Source organism: Chrysochloris asiatica, unplaced genomic scaffold (assembly GCF_000296735.1).
Source record: "Chrysochloris asiatica unplaced genomic scaffold, ChrAsi1.0 scaffold00024, whole genome shotgun sequence".
NCBI lineage: Eukaryota > Metazoa > Chordata > Mammalia > Afrosoricida > Chrysochloridae > Chrysochloris > Chrysochloris asiatica.
Window position 1 is genome coordinate 5121619 of NW_006408542.1, and position 22612 is coordinate 5144230.

At 39.2% G+C, this 22612-nt stretch overlaps 1 protein-coding gene across 1 annotated transcript in view; it reads left to right on the forward strand.

Annotated features, from left to right (window-relative positions):
* The first annotated feature begins 614 nt into the window (after positions 1-614).
* The window catches only part of LOC102811064, a 164303-nt gene continuing 142305 nt past the window's right edge, over positions 615-22612 (forward strand). Inside the window, exons 1-2 of the mRNA XM_006839454.1 lie at positions 615-631; positions 1295-2209. Coding sequence (XP_006839517.1) covers positions 615-631; positions 1295-2209 — 932 coding nt within the window. The remainder of the gene's footprint in view (positions 632-1294; positions 2210-22612) is intronic.

Sequence of the window (22612 nt, forward strand, 5' to 3'; positions counted from 1 at the left end):
CAGTCACTATAGACCTCCATCCTGGTGCAGAAAGCAGATAACACACCTTCCTGCCAAGTGAATAAAGATGATTTCATAGTGGAGCCACTGATGTTTCCTTCTTCTAAAACTTTCTTAGTGTAACTTCAGACCAAAGTCTATAACAGTTGTCCTTCCATTTCACTGAAGAGTATAAAAACTTGGGGTGAAGAGTGTTGAAGTGAAAAAGTGAATGAGTTTCACCAGCTGCCCAGTACTATGAAAGTATTGGGCAAGTGGGGAAAGACACAGAATAGTGTAGATATCATGTATGTTGCTGCCCTCATCTTTGTTTCCTTGCCTCTTACTTTATTAGCCGGCTCCATGAACATAACGAAGGTATGTACAGTAAACATTCCACAGTCACTCAAATTGCAACTTTTCAGAAAGATGAGTCACAGAAAAATCTTTTTCTAAACTGATGTCATTAGGTTCTAGAGTCTGCTTTCATCATGTTCTGTGCCATTGTCACGTTAATTCCACGAGCAGCTTAACCATTCAGTCTTCTGGCATGTTCTACCTCTACGGGGCATTTCACAGCTCTCAGATGATGGCCTAGAAGGGAAGGGAGAGATTGGTTCTAGATTAAATACAATATGGGAAAATGCTTAAGGTAGGTTGTTAAGAAACATAACAGCAACCAAATAAGTAGACGAAGAAACAAAAACCCAGTACCCTTCACATACTCCCTGTGGTAAAGGACACTGGCAAATATTCCTAAACCAAGCTTTAATGCTTGCTTTCCTTTCCCTTAGTAACTAGATATCTGAAATATGTAGATATTTAGCAGACATACTTTCTCCACAGAGGTTCTGTTTCATTCATGGTTTATATTTTTAGAATGCAAACCATCAACAGAGTATTATTCCATTTAACTCTTTTCAATGTAGTTTAAAACAACTTTTATCATTTATTATTTTTGAAACTTATTTTTAAAGGAAATTCTGCCTTTTGTTTCATGGGCTCCTTTAGGTGTGGTACCCTCCCCTAGGTCCCTCCTGATGTTTATTTCTGCCTACTTTTCTGAATCTTTCAACTTTAATTTCCTAAGGCTCAATGTACTGAGCAAGTACTATATAGATAATTTAAGAGGTAATATTTCTGATTCAGACATTCTTTTGCTGTACCTCTCTATGGCTGTTTTCTTCAGCTACTATGTTTTTCATGTTTCTTGCTGTTTCCATATTGGTAAGCTAGATATTACTTTTCAGGAGGCTTAGTCGCTCTCCTTCTCTGCTCTCTATTTTTTCCTCATTTCACACTTTTCTCACTCTAGCTGCTGCAACATGGACCAGAACTTCCACCTATATAGTTCTGAAGAGCAAGCTGCCACAGATCTTCAGTACCATCGAGCCTCTAGTGTTTCTCAACCAAATATGCCTCCTGGCCATTTAACATATTGTCCTGAAACACACAGAGTCACTTCTTCTAAAAGAAGTTCGAGTTTGTATTCTAATCCAAATATGTCTGCTTTCCTGTGTTTATCTAAAAAAAGACGTTTTTTGGCCTCTAAATTCAGGAAATCCAGTCCTTCACCTTCTAAACAACAAAGCAGAGCTAACTTTGATTATCAAGTACAATTAGACTTCAACGATGTAAACTCTCCTGCAAACATTTATGGAACTAGAGCCCCAAGATTTTTCTCAGCCCCGAGACTAAGTATAATTTCCTGTCACCAGAACACTTTTTTTGATGCTCAACCAACTAATCAGAAGTTTTTGTCTGTAAATGAAATTGGGATATTTACTAAACACCCAAGAATTGCTGATTCTACAAAATACGCAAAATTCTCTGCTGCTGAATATAAAAGTAAAGGTCTTATGGATCCTGAAATAAGAGACACTTCTTCAATCTACGAAAATATTGATAGAGACACTTATTACCAAAACACAGCAACCCTCATTTCTTATCCAGTTGATTTTTCTTCTGCTTTTCCTCAAAATAGCCTTGCCAGTGATACTGAACAGAGTGACCAACTAAGTAAAGAGCCAGCAGACTTCCATTACCCTCGGAGTCACCGTCCCAGTCAATCTTCTGCTGTGGTTGTTGGATTTTCTTCAGTTTATAAAAGTGCTTGTTGGTTTACCCCATGTCAAAGTGAAATTACCTTAAACTCCTTTGAAGATGGAGACATTGCTGGTTCACCTCAGGATGAAGACAGATCTTCAGCTATTGAAATGTCTAAAACAAGGTCACCTCAGGCTTTACCTTCTCTCAGAAGAAATCACCACTTAGTTCTTAAGAAACCCCCTCCCCTCACTAGCTTCCCTACATTTTCTGAAAAAGATCCTTATGTTGCAGTCTACAATTAGCTTTAATTGCTATATTTTTTTAGTTTCTTAAAAGATCATTTGTTAATGATATTGGAATATGAAAGTCAAAGATTATTTTCCTCTATTTCAGGTTTTTTACAGATGTAACTGCTTAGAGACACATTAGTCCTCAATTTCTGAGTGACCGTGTAACACTTTTATTATCTGAAAATAACATCGGGCTTTAATGTATACAAGTCTTCTAAATATATCATACTTTTTTAGAGTATTATTTTATCCTGCTCCACAGGATAAGCATTGGACTGTGAACCACAAGTTTGGCAGTTTAAGTCTACCACCCACTCCACAGGAGAAGGATGAGGGTTTCTGTTCCTGCAAAGATTTACAGCCTCAGAAACCCATACAGGATCACTATTAGACATACCCGACTTGATAATAATAATAAGAGCAACTATGAGAGATAACATCCTTACATAGTGTATAACCAAACCCACTGTCGTATTGAGTTGATAACCACTCCTAGCGACAGTATAGGACACAGCAGAATTGCCCCATAGGGTTGCTAAGGCTGTGAATTGCTATGGAAGCACACTGCTATCTCTTTTTCCCTCAGAGTTGCTGGTGGGATCCAACTAATGACCTTTCTGCTAGCAGATGAGTGCTTTACCCACCCCTATTCGTAATGTACACAGCTAACTCAATCATTTTCCATACTTTTATTTACATCAGACCTCATAGCTGTGATATTTCTTGTGTCATGTATCTGACTGAGAGATGGTTTTTATTAATCCAAGGATCAAATTATAAGTAAAAATAAAGTGAAGCTATATAGAGTAATGGAATCTTGGTGTGGCGCTGTGGGTAAATGCGCCAGACTGCAAATCCCTTTGAACTGCAAGGTCAGTGGTTCAAGCTCACCAGCTGCTCTTTGGAAACCCTATACAGGGTTGCTATGGGTCAGAATCAACTCAACGGCACTTAACAATGACAACATTTAGAGTAATACATAGAAGTCAATACTTTAAAAAAATTAATACCAATTTCTCTGTTCACATCTATTTATGTTCAAAGCTGAGAACTCGGAGAACTCTAAAATCACATATTAAAAAATGTGTATGTTGTTCTTGTTATGTGCCATTGAGTCGGTACCAACCCATAGCAACCTTATGCACAGCAGAACGAAACACTGCCTGATCCTGGGTCAGCCTCATTACTGTTGCCACACTTGAGTCCATTGATGCTGCCACTTGGCCAGTCCATCTCGTTGGGGGTCTTACTCTGTATCTCTGACATTCTACCTTACCAAACATGATATCCTTCTCCAGGGACTGGTCCCTCCTGCCAATATGTCTGAAGCATGAAAGGTGAAGATTGGCCATCCTGGCCTCCAAGGAGCACTCTGGCTGCACTTCTTCCAACACAGATCTGTTGGTTCTTTTGGCAGCCCATGGCACTTTTAATATTCTCCTCCAATACCATAACTCAAAAGCATCAATTCTTCTATGGTCTTCCTTATTCACTGTCCAACTTTTGCATGCCTATGAGGTTATTGAAAATACCATGGCTGGGGTCAGGTGCACATTAGTCCTCAAGCTGACATCTTTGCTCTTCAAATATGCTCTTCAAGACCTTTAAAAAGATCTTGTATAGCAGATTTGCCTAATGCAATATGTCGTTTGATTTCTTGTCTGCTGCTTCCGTGAGTGTTGATAGTTGACCCAAAAAGAATGAAGTCCTTGACAACTTAACTCTTTTCTCCATTGATAAGAATGTTGTTTATTGGTCCAGTGGTGAGGATTTTTGTTTTCTTTACATTGAGATGTAATCCATACTGAAGGCTGTGCTCTTTGATCTTCATCAGTAAATGTTTCAAGCAGCAAGCAAGGTAATATCATCTGCATATTACAGGTTGTTAATGAGTCTTCCTTCAATCCTGATGCCACATTTTTCTTCATATAACCCAGATTCTCAGATTATTTGCTTAGCCTACAGGTTGAATAAGTATGGTTGAAAGAATACAAACTTGTACACCTTTTTAATTTCAAACCATTCAGTTCCCATGTTCTCTTCGAACAACTGCTTCTTGGTCCAGGTACAGATTCCTCCTGAGCACAATTAAATGTTCTGGAATACTCGTACTTCGCAGTGTTGTCCATAACTTGTCATGATCCACACAATCAGAAGCCTTTGTGTAGTCAATAAAGCACAGGTAGACATCTTTCTGATATTCTCTGCTTTCAGCCAAGATCTATCATACATAAGCAATGATACCCCTCATTCCACACCCTATTCTGAATCCAGCTTGAACCTTTGGAAGTTGTATGATTGTAGCCGTTTCTGTATTACCTTTAGTAAAACTTTACTTGCATGGGATATCAAAGAGATCCGCATTCCATTGGGTCATCTCTCTTTGGAATGGGCACCAATATGGATCTCTTCCAGTCAGTCAGCCAGATAGTTGTCTTACAAATTTCTTGGCAGAGATGAGTGAGTGCCTTCTGTGCCTCCTCACTTGCTTGAAAGATTTCAATTTTTATCCCATCAATTCCTGGTGCCTTGTTCTTTGCCAATTCCTTCAAAGCACCTTAGACTTCCTCATTCAGTATCATTGGCTCTTGATCATATGCTACCTCTTGAAATGGTTGAACATTAACCATTTCCTTTTGGTACAGTGACTCTGTGTATTTCTTCCATCTTCTCTTGATGCTTTCTGCATCATTCAATAATTTTCCCAGAGAATCTTTCAATAACGAAAGTTGAGGCTTGAATTTGTTCTTCAGTTTCCCCAGCTTGAGAAATGTGTTTTCTTTCTTTTTGGTTTTCTGAGTCCAGATATTTGCACATTTTGTTGTAATATTTGGCTTTATCTTCTCGAGCTGATCTTTGAAGTTTTCTGTTCAGCTCTTGGACTTCCTCATTTCTTCCATTTGCTTTAGCATCTCTACGCTGGAGAGCAAGTTTCAGTATCTCTTCTGACATCCATTTTGACCTTTTCCTCCTTGTTTGAACTGCTTAATGACATTTTGCTTTCTTCCTGTATGATGTCCTTGATGTTGTCCCACAACTCTTCTGGTCTTCAGTCTTTAGTGTTTTTAATGTATCAAATCTGTTTTTGCGATGATCTCTAAATTCAGGTGGCGATATATTCAAGGTCATATTTTGGATCTCATGAACTTCTTTTCATTTTCTTCAGCTTCAGTTTGAATTTGCATATGAGTAATTGATGGTCTGTTCCACAGTATGCCCCTGGCCTTGTTTTGACTGATGATACAGAGCCTTTCCATTGTCTCTTTTCACAGATGTAGTCAATTTGATTTCTGTGTATTCCATCTGGTTAGGTCCATGTGTATAGTCGTTTCTTATGCTGTTTAAAGAAGGTATTTGAAATGAACAAGTCATTGATTTTGCAGAATTCTATCATGCATTCTCGAGTATCATTTCTGTCGTGAAGGCCATATTTTCCAACTACTGACCCTACCTCTTTGCTCCCAAACTTTGCATTCCAATCACTGGCAATGATCAATACATCTTGATTACATGTTTGATCGATTTCAGATTAAAGAAGTTGGTAGAATTCTTCTATTTCATCCTCACTGGCTTTAGTGGTTGGTGCGTAAATTTGAATAATAGTGGTATTAACTGGGCTTCCCTGTTGTTGTTGTTGTTGTGTGCTGTGGAGTCTGTTCTGACTCATAGTGACCCTGTACAGGGTTTTCAAGGCTGTAAATCTTTATGGGAGCGGAAAGCCTCATCATTCCCCCGCGGAACAGCTAGTAGTTTCAAACTGCTGACCTTGCAATTCACATCCCGATTCGTAACCACTACGCTATCGTAGCTCCTTCGGCTTCCCTGTATGCGCATTGATATTATCTTATCACAAACAATGTTGTACCTTATGACTGATCTGGATATGTTCTTTTTGACAATGAATGCAACACCATTCCTCTTCAATTTGTCATTCCCGGCATAGTAAATCTTGTGGTTATCAGATGCAAAATGGCCAATACCAGTCCATTTCAGCTCACTAATACCTAAGATATCGATGTTTATACGTTCCATTTCATTTTTGACACCTTCCAATTTTCTCAGATTCACACTTTGTACATTCCATGTTCTGATTTTCTGTGCATGTTTACAGCTGTTTCTCTTCATTTTGATTTGTGCCCCATCAGCAAAAGAAGGTCCCGCAGGCTTTTCTCCCACAGGCTTTATTCCATTTGCATCATCATGGTCAGCTATACTCTGAGGAGGCAGCTCTTCCCCAAGTCACATTTTGAGTGCCTTCCAACCTGAGGGGCTAATTTTCTGGCACTATATCGGACAGTGTTTCTCTGCTATTCATAAGGTTTTCAGTTACTAAATATTCGGAAGTAGTTTGCCACTCTCTCTTCCTAGTCTGTCTTCATCCGGAAGCTCATCTGAAACATTTCCAACATGGGTGACCCTACTGGTATTTAAAATACCGGTGGCATAGCTTTCAGAATCACAGCAACTCAAAAGCCACTGCAGTAGACAAACTGACAGATGAGTGGTGGCTGTTTGGTGTATATGTCAAACCCAATTAATGCAAAATGTTTATCAGCAGTTAAAAGCAGCAAATGAGACTAAAATCAGATTTTATAGAAAAAAATCTGTTGTTTCAATAATTTGCCTTTATTTTCCAACCAAGTCTGTATCTTTGAGTTAGGATGTTATTTTAATTTTGAATTTTCCCTCTTCCTGTTAGCATGTATCTTTTGAAAACAACAATAACAACAATAAGAGATAAGATAAGATAAGGTCAAGGAAAGGGAATTGAATCTGGTGCCTGAAGTGGGCAGAGGCCGTAGTACTGTAATGAGGAATCTTTTTGTCTGATGTGATACAACTCATTACCACCATGTTTCTCAAAACGTGGTATTGTGTTATGTGCTTGAATGATAACCAAAAAGTTGGTGAGTCTAAACCACCAGCTTCTCTTTGGGAGAAAAGACTCAATGATCTGCTTGGGTAAAGGATATAGTCTGGAAAACCCCACAGGGCCAGTTCTACAGTGTCCTGTAGGGTATCTTAGGTATCTAGTGCTTGTATAACAGAAATACCTCAAATGGATGGCTTTAACAAACAGAAATGTATTCTCTCACAGTTTGTTGTTGTTGTTAGGTGCCATCGAGTTGGTACTGACTTATAGCAACCGTATGTACAACAGAACGAAACACTGCCTAGTCCTGGGCCAACCTCACAGTTTTTGCCACGCTTGAGCCCACTGATGATGCCACTTTGCCAATCCATCTCACTGGGGTTCTTTCTCTTTTTCTCTGACCCTCCACTTTACCAAACATGATATCCTTCTCCAGTGGCTGGTCCCTCCTGACAATATGTCCGAAGTATAAGAGGCAAAGTTTGGCCATCCTGGCCTCCAAGGAGCACTCCGGCTATACTTTCTTCCAACACAAATCTGTTTCTTCTTTTGGCAGCCCATGGCATGTTCAATATTCTCCTCCTACACCATAACTCAAACGCATCAATTCGTCTACAGTCTTCCTTATTCACTGTCCAGCTTTCATATGCATATGAGATTATTGAAAGTACCATGGCTTGGATCAGGTGCACCTTAGTCCTCAAGCTGACATCTTTACTCTTCAACACTTTAAAAAGTTCTTGTGCAGCAGATTTGCCTAATGCAATACGTCGTCTGATTTCTTGACTGCTGCTTCTGTGAGTTTGATAGTCAATTCAAGAAGAATGAAGTCCTTGACAACTTCACTCTTTTCTCTGCTGATAAGAATGTTGTTTATTGGTCTAATGGTGAGGATTTTTGTTTTCTTTACATTGAGATACTGAAGGCTGTGGTCTCTGATCTTCATCAATAAGTATCTGAAGTCCTCTTTACTTTCAGCAAGCAAGGTTGTATCATCTGTATATCGCAAGTTGTTAATGAGTCTTCCTTCAATCCTGATGCCACATTTTTCTTCCTATAATCTATCTTCTTGGATTATTTGTTCAGCATAAACGTTGATAAGTACGGTGAAAGAATACAACTGTGTCACACACCTTTCTTAATTTTAAACCATTTGGTGTTCCCATGTTCTGTTAGAACCACTGCCTGTTGGTCCACGCACAGATTCTTCATGAGCACAATTAAGTGTTCCAGAATACTCATACTTCACAATGTTGTCCATAGCTTGTCATGATCCACACAATCGAAAGCCTTTGCATAGTCAATAAAGCACAGGTAAACATCTTTCTGGTATTCTCTGCTTTCAGCCAAGATCCATTGGACATCAGCAATGATATCCCTTGTTCTGAGTCCTACTTGAGCCTCTGAAAGTTCTCTGTCAATGTATGCTTACAGCCATTTCTGTATTTCCTTTAGTAAAACTTTACTCGCATGGGGTATGAAAGCTATTGTCCGATGTTTTTGTATTCCGTTGGGTCACCTCTCTTTGGAATGGGCACAAATACAGATCTCTTCCAATCAGTCGGCTAGATAGTTGTTTTCCAAATTTCTTGGCATAGATAACTGAGTGCCTCCAGTGCTGCCTCACTTCCTTGAAAGATTTCACTTTTTTTTCCATCAATTCCTCGTGCCTTCTTCTATGCCACTTCCATCAATGCACTGTGAACGTCTTTCTTCATTCAGTACCATTGGTTCTTGATTATATGCTACCTCCTGAAATGGTTGAACATGAATCATTTCCTTTTGGTTCAGTGACTGTGTATTTCTTCCATCTTCTTTTGATGCTTTGCTCAGAGAATCCTTCAATAATTTGCCCAGAGAATCCTTCAATAATGAAAGTTGAAGCTTGAATTTTTTCTTCAGTTCCCCCAGCTTGGGAAATGCTGAGTGTGTTCTTCCATTTTGGTTTTCTGACTCCAGATCTTTGCACATTTCGTTGTAATATATGACTTTGTGTTCTCGAAATTTTTTTTCCGGCTCTCATACCTCATCATTTCTTCCATTTGCTTTAGCATCTTTACACTGGAGAGCAAGTTTCATTGTCTCTTCTGACATCCATTTTGATCTTTTCCTTCTTTCTTGTCTTCTTAATGACTTTTTTCTTTTCCTGTATTGTATTTTTGATGTCATCCCACAACTCTTCTGGTCTTCAGTCTTTAGTGTTTAATGTATCAAATCTGTTATTCAGATGATCTCTAAACTCACAGTTTAGAAGGTGGTTATTGTTGTCATTAAATGCTATCGGGTCAATTCCGACTCATAGTTACCCTGTATAGAGTTTCTGAAGAGCATCTGGTGAGCTTGAATTCCCGATCTTGTGATATGCAGTCCAGTGTTGACCCTACAGAGCAACACCAGGATTTTAGGAGGTTAGAAGTTCAAATGGAGGGTGCCAGCTCTAGGGGAAAACTTTCTGTGGGAAAAGTTCTTGTCATCATCATTCAACATCTGTAAGACCAGTGTTACTGGGAGAGCATATATCTTGGCATCAGTCTTCCCATAGGTCTAGGAGGTTCTCAGCATAGGGACTCTGGGTCCAAAGGATGAACTCTGCTCCCAGTCTCTTCTTTCTTGCTTACTTGCTGGTAGGAGGTCTTTATATATTTTCTATTGTAGGGTGGTAAAAGTCTCAGGATACATCCTAACCCCATATTAATCCTACCTCATTTAGCATAACAAACATAACCTGATCTTAATATTCTGACCTAATCCTGCCTTATTAACATAACAGTCAGCTCACTCTCAAATGGGACCATAACCACAGGCATGGAGAGACTAGGATTTGCAATACATCACAAAATGGAGGATTATCTGATCACAAAATGGAGAACCACTGCATAACAGTAGAATCATGGCTTAACCAAGTTGACACGTATTTATGGGGAGCACAGTTCAATCCATGACAGTCACTACGTGTTGGAATCAACTTGACACACTACCATATTCTCACAGTAAATAGTGTCATTTTTCTCTTTGAAGAATGCAACCATGACATCAGAAATGTGGTTGCTATAAAAGCAAGCAATTGATTGTGCAGAAATGAGAGAGGGGATAGAGGAAATGGCAGTGTTCTTTAAATTGAGGCCAGAAAATAGAACCCAGAAAAGAAAGTACACGAGGAGGCAAATGTTTTTAAGTATATCTGACACACTGTAAGGTGAACTTCTCTAGGCCTACTAAAAGAGTTTTGGAATATTGGAGGTATGTGAAATGAGTTTTTATTTGCCCTAGAAAATTCAGCTCTAACCCAAAGTTTATGGATAGAGTTGAATTTTCTTAGGCATGCCTACCTATGCCTTATATTTTGGATTTCCTTTCAAAACTTTCTCTCATAATTTTCTTAGAAATACCCAATAATAAATAGAAGATTCTTGTCTGAATTTTCCTACATGTGGGCATTGTTTAATGTGGAGAAGAGATGATCCCAAATGTTCTCCTGTTTTGTTGGCCACTTGAATCACTGGGTGACACAGTTTGTGCTCAACTATGAAAAGTCAGTGGAATAAATCTACCCAGTGGCACCTTGGTAGAAAGGTCTAGCAATCTACTGAAAAGTCGACCTTTGAAAAACCTACAGTTCTACTCTGACACTCTTGAGGTGGCCAAGAGTTCGAATTGACTGGATGGCAATGGTGTTTTGTTTTGTTTTGCCTATTGCTATGGTGTAGTGTGGTAGGATCAGCAGTGGACTGTGAACCACAAGGCCGACAGTTCAAATCCACCAACTGCTCCTCGGAAACCCTATACAGGGTTGCTATGAGTTTGAACCAACTCGACAGCACATACCAATATAAAAACATTGCTAATAAAACATTGCCTTAATCGCTGTAGTTTCTTCCTTTAGCCCTAATAATCTACTTTTTAGGATTGTCTTGACTCGAATTTCACTTGATCCTTCTGTATTAATTTTAAGGTCAAGTAAGTTTCACATGGAAGCCTAGTGGGGCAGTGGTTATAGCACTAGGCTACTAACTAAAAAGTTGGCAGTTTGAACCCATGGGAAAAAGATGTGGCAGTCTGCTTCTGTAAAGATTTATGGGAACACTATGAGGCAGTTGTAGTATGAAGCGACTCACGGAATTAGTTTTTTAGTTCCACGGGAAAATACTGTTGGGGTTTTGGTTAGAATTGCATTAAAGTCAGAGATTAATTTAGTGTATGAAATTGCTTTAATATTAAGTTTTCCTGCCTCTGGATATTGTTCTCCTTTTGTTTGGGTGTTTTTAATGTCCTTGGATGATATTTTATAATTTTCTCTAGAAAGGACATAAAAGCTTTTCTGTCTTAAGTGCTTTATGTTTTCCTGCTATTATAAAACATTATACTTCATAAAATTGCATTTTATAACTTGCATTCTGTAGTATAAGAACAAAATTGATTTTCAAAAATGGATCATAAATCCGATTTTAATTATTTACTTTTTATAATTAAGTGATTGTATTTAAATAATTTAATTATTTTAATTATCTTAAAACAATTTAATTATTTCAATTACTTACCTGTAAATTCTTTTAGATTTTCTATTCTATTGACTAATGTTCAGATATATGGACTATTCTGTTTCATCTTTTCCAGTTTTATAATTTTTATTTATTTTCCTTTGATTACTGTGTTGGCATGCTCCCTACTGCAGTACTGAATAGAGACAGTAATTTTGTGCATCCTTGTCTAGTCTTGATTTTAAAGAAAATATTTCTAATGTTTTGTCATTAAGTATAAAATATATTGTAATTTTTTGGTTAATAACCTTTATTAGGTTAGGAAAACCCTTTCTATTCATTGTTCGATTTTTTTTTTTTTTGTCCTGAAATGTGTTGTATAACTTTTTATGTTATTAGCATTTTTAACAACCATGAAAGTATAGGATCACTATGAGTCATAACTGATTTGATGGAAATTAACAGCAACAAGAACAAAGTGATTACAGGAGTACTGGTGTGGCACTGTAGGGTAAGCTCTGGACTGTTAACCAGAAGGTTGGTGGTTCCACCCCACCAGCCATTGTTTGAAAACCCTATCATAGGATTACTATGAGCTGGAATTTGACAGCACTTAGCAGCTACACAGTAATGATTACATGTGTTTCTCATGATATCTCTTGCCCTAGAGAAATTTTCTAATGTTAAACTGTGCTTGTAATTTCTGGAATAAAACAGATTTAGTTATGATATAATCTTTCATGTTTGTTGTTCTTTGGCTATTTTATTCTCACACTTGAACATAGGTTTTTACATTTATGTACATGTGTGAATATGGACTATAATTTTCATTCCTCATATTATTCTTGTTTGGTTGTTAGGTCAGTTATTCTAGTTACACTAGCTGAGGACTGGGCCCCTTTTCTTTCAATGCTTGGAAGAGTTTGAGTAAGTCTAATTCTATGGCAATTTAGTCAACACTGCAAACTATCTGATCTGTGTGGTTGTGAGAGGAAGAGAGACAGAAAAAGGTACGTGTGTTAGAGTAGATATAAATACTGTTGGAACTTATTTTGTGGCTATGACACTAAGCAACAGGAATATTGAAGGTTTTTGTTCTTCTTTTAAATAAGAGCCGTACTGAAATCTTATGTTTATACCATGAAGATCACTGTTTTAAAGTATTCTGTTGGTGATTATTAGTTCATTCAGAGTTGTGCAACCATCAACACCATCTAATTTCAGAACATTTTCAACACTCTGAAAAAGAAACTCCATACTCATTAGCACTTACTCCCCATTTCCCCATCTCCCAGAACCTCTGGCAAGCAATAATCTATTTTCAGTTCCTGTGGACTTGCTTATTCTAAACATGTTATGTAAATGAAATCATGTTCTATGTGGCCTTTTACTTGTCATGTTTCTAGGATTTAGCCATGTTGTAGCAGGGAGCTATCCTTTGTTCCTTTATATTACCAAATAATATTCTCTTATATGAAATCTGCCATATTTTATTGTTCTGTTCTTTAGTTTCTGGGCGTTTGTCTTGTTTTCACTTTTAGGCTGTTATGAATATGAGACTATGAATGTAATACTTCAGGTTTTTGTGCGGGCATAACATTTTCAATTATCTTAGGATGTACTCAGGAGTGGAGTTGCTGAGCCATCTGATAACTTGTTTTAACCTTCTGAGGAAATGCAAAATTGTTTTCAAAACTGTTCTCACCATTTTACAACCCCCGTCATCAATGTATAGAAATCTCTTCTGTGTTCAGTTTCTCAACTCCTTGTTGACATATTATTGTTGTTTTTTTAAATAGCCACCCAAGTGGGTGTGGAATAGCATTTAATGTGGTTCTTACTTGCATTTTTCTATTTGAGCTGCAGTTGTTTTCTTTACTGGCATTCTTGGTGACTTTTTGGCCATTTCTGTTTTTTTGAGGGGTAAAACACCTATTCAAATTCTTTACCCATTTTTAATTGGGTTATATGTCTTTTTTTAATTATTGAATTGTAAGAGTTATGAAAGTAAGTACACATGTTTCTTATCAGATGCATGATTTTAAAACATTTTCCCCTACTGCATGGATTATCTTTTTGCTTTCTTGAGGTGTCTTTGAAGAACGTGCTTTTAATTGTGATAAAGTCCACTTTGTTTAAATTTTTTGTCATTTGTACTTTTGTTATCATATGTAATCCAGCTCTGTATCCTGCAACCATGCTAAACTTGTTCATTCTAATAGTTGTGTGTATGTGTATTCCTGAGAGTTATCTATGGAGAAAATCTTGTCATCTGCGAACAGATAGTTTAACTTCTTTCTTTCCAATTTAGATGCCTTTTATTTCATTTTCTTGCCTATTCCTGAGCAGTAACAGTTTTTTTAAGCAGTTGTCTATTTCCTGGCATGGCACTGTCAGGTAAGCACTGGACTTCAAACCACAAGGTTGGCAGTTCAAACCCACCAGCTGTTCCTTGGAAACCCTGTACAGGCTTCTGGTGAGTCAGAACCAACTTGATGGTGCTTAACAACAATAGCCAATATGTCAGTAGAATCTATGAACTACCTGTAATAATGATGACTCTGTTTCATTCCTAATATTGTTTATTAATTACTTGTATTCTGTTTTATAAAATATGATTATGTAGATGTGTATGGTTAAAAAAATTTTATACTTTTTTGAAATGCCCACACAGAAAAGAATACAAATCATAATTAAATCAATAAATGAATTTTCACAAGCAAATAAAACTGTGACTCATAACGACCCTGTTTAGGGTTTCCAAGGAGCTGCTGGTGAATTTGAACCTCCAGCCTTGCTGTTCAAACAGACCTTGCCATCCAGTGTATTATCCCACAGCGCCACACCAGAACTCCTCTGAATGAAGGTAACAGTGTGCAATTCAGGATCAGAAACAACTCAGAATACAATAGTTCATTGGTCAGGAACATGTCTTCTCAGTGGTAACACAGGCATGTCTCTCTCTGGTCCTTGGTCTATCAGCCACTTGGCTCCCTGGCCTCTGCCCTGTGCAGGCAAATGTTACAAGCTCCTTCTCCAGTGCTGATAAATGCCCAAAGGGCACCCAGTTCTGCAAGCCAACCTCCTGTCTAAAGATGCTCAAGTTTTACTTGTTCTGTTGTCCAGGATGCGTGCTGCTCTGCCTCTCCATTCTGATGTCTCTGCTGCCACATTCTGTTGTTTCTCCCTCACAGGAATTATATGCTGTGTTTATGGCTCTCTGTCTTTATGGTCATGAGATCTTCTGTTCCTGTTTCTTAAATGTCTGATTTTAAAGCTAATGGGATGGCAAAACTAATCACTCCCTGCGTTACACTCCTGTACACCCTATTTGCATAGTCCCACCTAATCATTTGGGACCTATAAAGACCATGGTTAAAAGAGCTGTATTAAGTAAGTTAACTGTATTAGCCATTATAGGTAATATAATAATCATCTGCAAAACCACCTCCTAAATCCAAACATAGGACCCAGACAGTAATCTACATCTTTTCATTTGTCTCCCTTGCCTCCCCTGACTTGAGAGTAACTATCATCCCTGTGCTGTAGTGAATAAATTAATGTCTCTTTCAAGACATCTACCATTTTCTGTCAGATTGTAGCACTGCAGTGGCTTGTGTGTTGCTGTGATGCTGGAAGCTATGGCACTCATATTTAAAATGACAGCAGGGTCACCCATGATGGACAGGGTTCAGTGGAGCTCCCAGCCTAAGATAGACTAGGAAGAAGATGATGACTGACTATTTCTGAATGGTTAACCATAGAAAACCATATGAATAACAGCAGAACATTATCAGCCATAAGATGAGTCCCTCAGGATGGAAAACACTCAAAATATGAGTAGGGAAGAGCTACTTCCTCAAAATAGTTATGTCCATAATGAAGTGAATGGAGCAAAAACTTTCAGGACCTTCATTTGCTGATGAAGCACAACTTAAAATGAGAAACAGCTATATACATCCTTTAATAACAGGAACATAGAATGTAGAAGAATGAATCTAGGAAAACTGGAAGTTGTCACAAATCAAATGGGATGTATAAAGATTGACATCCTAGGCATTAGTGATCTGGACTTCTATTGGCCATTTTGAATTCAACAGTCATATGATTTACTATGCCTGGAATGACACGTTGAAGAGGCATGACATCACATTCATCATCAAAAAGAACATTTCAAGGTTTATCTTCAAGTACAGTGATAGGATAATATCCATTCGTCTTCAAGGAAGACCAGTTAATACCACTATTATTCAAATTTATGCACCACCAACCACTAAAGCCAGTGATGATGAAATTGAAAAATTCTACCAACTTCTTCAGTCTGAAATCAACTGAACATACAGTCACGCTGCATTGATAATTACTGGTGATTGGAATTTAAAGGTTTGAAACAAAGAGGAAGGATCAGTAGTTGGAAAATAAGGCCTTGGTAATAGAAGTGATTCTGGAGATCGCTTGATAGAATTTTGCAAGTCTGATGAGTTATTCATTGCAAATACCTTTTTAAAACAGCACATGAATCTCACCAGCTGGAATGCTTCAGAATCAAATTGACTACTTCTGTGGAAAGATAAAGGTAGGAAAGCTCCATATCATCAGCAAAACAAGGCCAGAGGCAAACTGTGGGACAGACCATCAATTGGTCTTATGCTGTTTTTATTGTGGTTGTTAAGTGCCGTCTAGTCAGTTCCAACCCATAGGGACCCTGTATAGGGTTTCCAAGGAGCAGCTGGTGAGCTTCAGCCGCCAGCCTTGCAGTTCAAACAGCTTTACAGTCTGATGCATTAACCTACAGCGCCAAGTTGCAAGAGTACATTGACAGGGAATGGCCAGAAATACAAGCCAGAGTCAGAAGAGGATGCAGAACAAAGAATATTATTGTTGATATCGGACGAATATTGGCTGAAAACAGAAAATCTCAGAAAGATGTTTACTTTTGCTTTATTCACTATGCAAAGTCTTTTGACTGTGTGGACAATCACAGGCTATGGATAGCATTGTGAAGAACGGGTATCCCAGAACACTTAATTGGACTCCTGAGGGAACCTGTGCATAGACCAAGAGGTAGTTGTTAGAGCAGAGCAAGGAGACACTTGAATGGTTTAAAATCAGGAAAGGTATGCGCTAGGGTTGTGTCCTTTCACCATACTTATTCAAGCTGTATACTGAGCAAATAACCCAAGAAACTGGATTATATGAAGGAGAGCATGGCATCAGGATTGGAGGAAAACGTATTAGCAACCTGTGATATGTAGATAATACAACCTTGCTTGTTGGAAATGAAGACTTAAAATACTTACTGATAAATATCAAAGACCACTGTCTTCAGTGTGGATTGCACTTAAAGGTAGAGAACTTAAAAAATTTTCACCACTGACCAATAAATAACATCATGATAAATGAAGAAGAGATTAAAGTTTTAAAAAACTTCATTTTGCTTGGTTCCACCATCAGCACTCATGGAAGCAACAGTCAAGAAGTTAACAACTATTGTATTAGGCAAATCTGTTGCAAAAGATCATTTTTATCCAAGGCATGGTATTTTCAGTCACCTCATATGCTTGTGAAAGTTGGACAATGGATAAGGAAGACCATAGAAGAAAGAACCAGTGCATTTGAATTACGGTGTTGGAGAAGAATAGTGAAAGTACCATGGACTGCCAAAAGAACAAACAAATTTGTGTTGGATGAAGTATAGTCAGAATGCTCCTTAGAATATACTCTCTTATACAAGGGTCACTGTGACTCTGAAACTACTTGAAGGTACCTTAAAAGCAACAACTTCTAGCCTCAGTCTTTGTAACTCCCACCAAATGACTCTTTTCCTGATGGATGTGGGTAAGAGAAGTTGGGAGAAGATACTGATAGGAAGATATGATTCAGTTGTGAATGAATGTGAACAGAGTTCATTGTGATTGTAAAAACCTGGAATTCTAACTGGTTTAAAATGAGCCATCTCAGAAGCAGGAGGCAGGGGATGCTACTAACAAAGACAAGCAGCCAGGAATGGAACGCATAGTTAGAACCCTGAGATACCTGCACATTGAACTGTCTCAACCCAGGGACAGAAAACTGTGTGCCAGCGACCAGAGGAGCGGTAGCAGCAGAATCAAGAGCCAGAGAATCCGGCAGTGTGCTGGGCTTCCCAACTCACAGATCAAGTACAGCTGAGTACCTTTGGGTGGGAGGCTCACTTGTGGAGTGGGCTTTCAAAGCATTTAGATGAGCTAAAGCTTAATGCCTTCAGGCTAAGGCTTATAGTGGAATAGGGTATCCTTTAAACATACATCATCAACCCTAAAACAGCGTTGCTATGCAGGGCAGAGGCCAGGCTATGGGGCTGAGGGTCAGAGAGAGGCCTGCATGTGGGTTTGACTGAGGAGAGCCTATCCTGACTGAAAGAACTGTGTCCTGAGCATTTTCTGTTGCTGTCTTGTAACCTGTAAACTTCCTCAATCAACCCCAAAACTGTAGGTATGGTGTCTGAGTCTTGTGAGGCCATTGCAGTGGATTATAAAATCCAGCTGAGAAGTAGACTACGTTGTGGAAGGGAAGGTTTGGTATTCATTTCTTTTGTTTTTAATGCTTTATTGTGAATTATGTGATAGTTTACATGGGAGGATATCAGCTTCACATTGATCCATCGTATATAGTTTCCTTGCCATGGTTACAATTCCATCCATGCATCATCCATCAACCAAAGGGTATACCCCGCAGCCTGCCCCTTTACCCCCCGGTCATTGGCATATCGCCCCTCTCTCTCTCTGGGTCCAAAGTCTCTAGCTGCTCCATCTCCCCACCTCATCGTCTCTGTCTCCATCCCTGGCATCACTGCTTCTCTGGGTAGGATCCCGTTATCTGCTCTTCTCCTTTGATGGTCCCAGGGACCTTCGCTCCTAGATTGTAAGGTTAATCACTTCCCCTCACTTTGCACTGAAACATCTACCTTTACATTTCCAGCCCTTCCAATCAGTCCTGATAACAATTATTTGCTATTGTATTTCAGAGACCTATCCACATCTCTCCTTTCATCAGCCCCAATTAGGCAGAATGGATACTACTCAGTGTAGATAATACCTTGCTCCATGCCCTCTGGATCTAGGTTCCCTCTTGAAAGATTGTAAGCCAGTCACTACTTGCCTAGCTCTCCCATTCTGGGTAGCAATGTCCAAGTTGCCCATCCATGTCCTCTCCATGTGCAGAGGAGATGGGAATGATCCTCGCTGTGAAGATTTGTTCCCTCTTTTGAGCTACTGCTTCCATAGGTGTAGGTCAGGTTCATCAAATTGTATCAGATTATTCTTTTTTCCCCTCTTCTCTCTTCTTCTCTTTGAGCTCTGATCATCAAGATATTGAAGCCAGATCACATGGGTATTATCTGCCAGTGTGGAAGTACTTATGCATGTTCCCTCTCTTCTCATCAGCTGGACGCTTCACTCTCCACTCTAGCCCTCTGTGGCTATGTCGCTGACTCTGGGTCCAAGAGTCCCCTGGACTTGGCACACTGCTGGCCAACCAGGTCTCTATCCAGTTTACAGGAGTCTATTGAGTGTTGTAGGGCTTAGCTCGCAGCTTCATTGCTGTTTTTCCCTTACTTCCCCTTATGGGTGTCGAACGTGTTCACCAATCAGAGCGTGCATTCCCATTGAGTCTTAGTTTTAAAAGGGGGTTTGCCCTGAGGGGGACCCGACCACTTGCCTTGATGTCTCCTGGGTGAGCCACTTGATTGTTCTTTCAGTAATGAGTCGGCCTGCTTATATTTTGTATTTTTCCTGTCAGTCTTTTTTCAGGAAGTATCTTCTGTTCTTGCCACTCCAGGCTGGTCTGCTTGTCCTTTCAAGTGGAAATTTCCCCTCAGTAGATTCTGGATGCTGTTCAGGATTCCACCTATGGTCTTGTGTAATGCTGAGACTCCAAAGGAAGCCTCCTTCACTGGGCACATTGTATACCCATTTTAGGTATTCCAATCAGTTATAGGCAGAAGATGGATTTACAAGCTTTCTATGGTGGTATTTCTGGCTATTCCTTTCTCTCCCCCTCCAGTGTCTATTTCATAGTGGTATGCCAGGGGAACCAAGATTCAATAGACAGCCAAGCATCTTAACATTATTCCCCCCTTTTCCCCATTCAAACCATGTCTCAATCTCTGTATTCCAGAGCCCTGTTGTTCCAAGATTGTGAATACATCATTATTTGCCTCTGCCCCACTTCAGTTTCACATTCATCCTATCGTATTTCATTTCATTGCAATGATTAAAATCCCCTCCTATAACCAAAGGATATACCCTATAGGACTGCCCACCACCCCCTCGGCTGTCAGCAAACAGCTCCTCTCTCTCCCTGAGTCCTGTGTCCCCAGCCACTCCATCTGTCCTTGCTGTCATAGTCCCCCCACGATTTTGGTTCTGGGCAGTTTCCAGCCACTCCCCTAAAGTATTCCAGTTATTTATAGGCTGGATCCGGGTCCACATGTTTTCTGTTGTGATATTTCTGCCTGTCCCCACCCCCACCCCCAGTGTCTATTTCACAATGGTAGGCAAGGGAGACCAAAATTCAAAAGATGGCCAAGCATCCTAACATTATTCCCCTCTTTTCCCCCTTTCAAGCCATGTCTCGATTCCTGTATCCTGAAGCCCTGTGTATACCATGTCATTTAGCTCTGCCCCACCTAGCCCTTATGAACCTGCCTAACTACTCCTGTCCACCTTGTTCTTCTTTCTCCCCTCCCACTTGTGTATTGCCAGCCTTCCCCACCCCCACCCCCACCCCGCTCCCAGAGTCTCCTGTGTCAGTTCCCTACCCTGTGCTCTTTCTTCCCCTCCCTCCCCTTCTCTCATCCATACATCCTGGTGATCAGCAATTATATATATGGTTGATTCCCCCCTCCCCTTTTGGGTGGATTCTTTTCCTTAGCCTTTTACAAGAATGGTCCTATGCAGTATTTCTTCTTTTGTGACTGAGTAATTTCACTCAACATAATGTCCTCAAGGTTCATCCATGTTATGCGATGGCTTGCAGCTTCCTTGTTGTTCGTCAAGGTAGCATATATTCCATTGTGTGTATGTACCACAGTTTGTTTATCCATTCTTCAATTGATGGGCATTTTGGTTGTCTCCTTCTTTTTGCTATTGTGAATAGTGCTGCTATGAACATTGGTGCACATATATATACTCGTGTTATGGCTCGTATTTCTTGTGGGTAAATACCAAGTAGAGGAATTGCTGGGTCATACGGTATTTCTATTTCCAGCCTTCTGAGGAAGCGCCATTTTGCTTTCCAGAGTGGTTGGCCCATTTTGCATTCGCACCAACAATGTAGGAGAGTCCCAATCTTTCCGCATCCTTGCCAGCATTTGTTGTCCTCTGCTTTTTTGATCTTTGCTGTTATTGCTGGTGTGAGATGATATCTCATTGTTGTTTTATTTGCATTTCTCTGATGGCTAGTGATCATGAACATTTCTTCATGTGTTTGTTGGCTGCCATGATCTCCTCTTTGGTGAAGTGTCTGTTCATGCCCTGTGCCCATTTTTCAATTGGGTTATTTGTCTTTTTCTTGTAGAGGTGTTGTAGGTTCCTATATATTTTAGAAATGAGTCTCTTATCTGATGTGTTGTTGCAAAAGATAGTTTCCCATCCTGTGGGTTCCCTTTTTATTCTTCTGGTGAAGTCTTTTGATGCACATAAATTTTTAATTTTCAATATGTCCCAATCATCTATTCTGTCTATTTTTGTTTGTATACTTTTCAAAATATGTGGTAGTCTGTATATGCCCTGGATCAGCGCCCTCACATTTGTCCCTATTTTTTCATTGATGACCTTCATAATTTTGAGATTCACATTTAGATCTTTAATCCATGCTGAGTTCATTTTTGTATAGTGCATGAGGCAAAGGTCTTGTTTCAGTGTTTTACATACAGCTTTCCAGTTCTTCCAGCACCATTTGTTAAAGAGACTGTCTCCTCCCCATGCAATATGCCTAGGCACTTTGTGAAAAATAATTTGGCTGTTTGTGGTTGGGTTAATTTCTGGACTCTCGATTTTGTTCCATTGATCATTGTATCTTTCATTGTACCAGAACCAGGCTGTTTTGACCACTGTAGCCATGTAGTAAATTGTGAAATCGGGGAGTGAGAGACCTCCAAGCTTGTTCTTCTTTTTAAGCAGTGTTTTGCTTATCCTGGGTCTCTTTCCTTTCCAAAAAAGTAATTGTCATTTCCATCTCTTTGAAGAATGTTGTTGGAATCTGGATTGGGATTATATTGTATGTGTAAATTGCTTTGGGCAGTATTGACATTTTCACAAAGTTGAGTCTTCCTATCCAGGAACATGGTATGTTCTTCCACTTCTGTAGGTCTCTTTTGGTTTCTTGTAGAAGTGTTTTGTAATTTTGTTTGTGTAAGTCCTTTGTTTCTCTGGTTACATTTATTCCTAAATATTTCATCCATTGGACAGCTATTGTAAATGGTATTGCCTTCCTAATGTCCTTTTCAGCACTATCGTTGTTGCCATAGAGAAATCCAACTGATTTTTGCAAGTTGATCTTATACTCTGCCACTTTGCTGAATCTTTCGATGAGTCTAGTAGGTTTTTTACTGAGTCTTTGGGGTTTTCTATGCATAGGATCATATCGTCTGCAAATAAGTAGAGTTGTACTTCTTCTTTGCCAATATGGATGTCTTTAATTGCTCTCTGATGCTGTATAGCTCTGGCTAAAACTTCCAGCACAATCAATATTGAAAAGGAGTGGTGATAAAGGGTGTCCTTGTCTGGTTCCTGTTCACAGAGGGAAGGCTTTCAGTTTCTCGCCATTGAGCGTGATTTAGGCTCTTGGTTTTGTATATATGCTCTTGATTATGTTGAGGAATTTCCCTTCAATTCCTACTTTGTTGAGTGTTTTTATCAGGAATGGATGTTGGATTTTCTTAAATGCCTTTTCTGCATCAA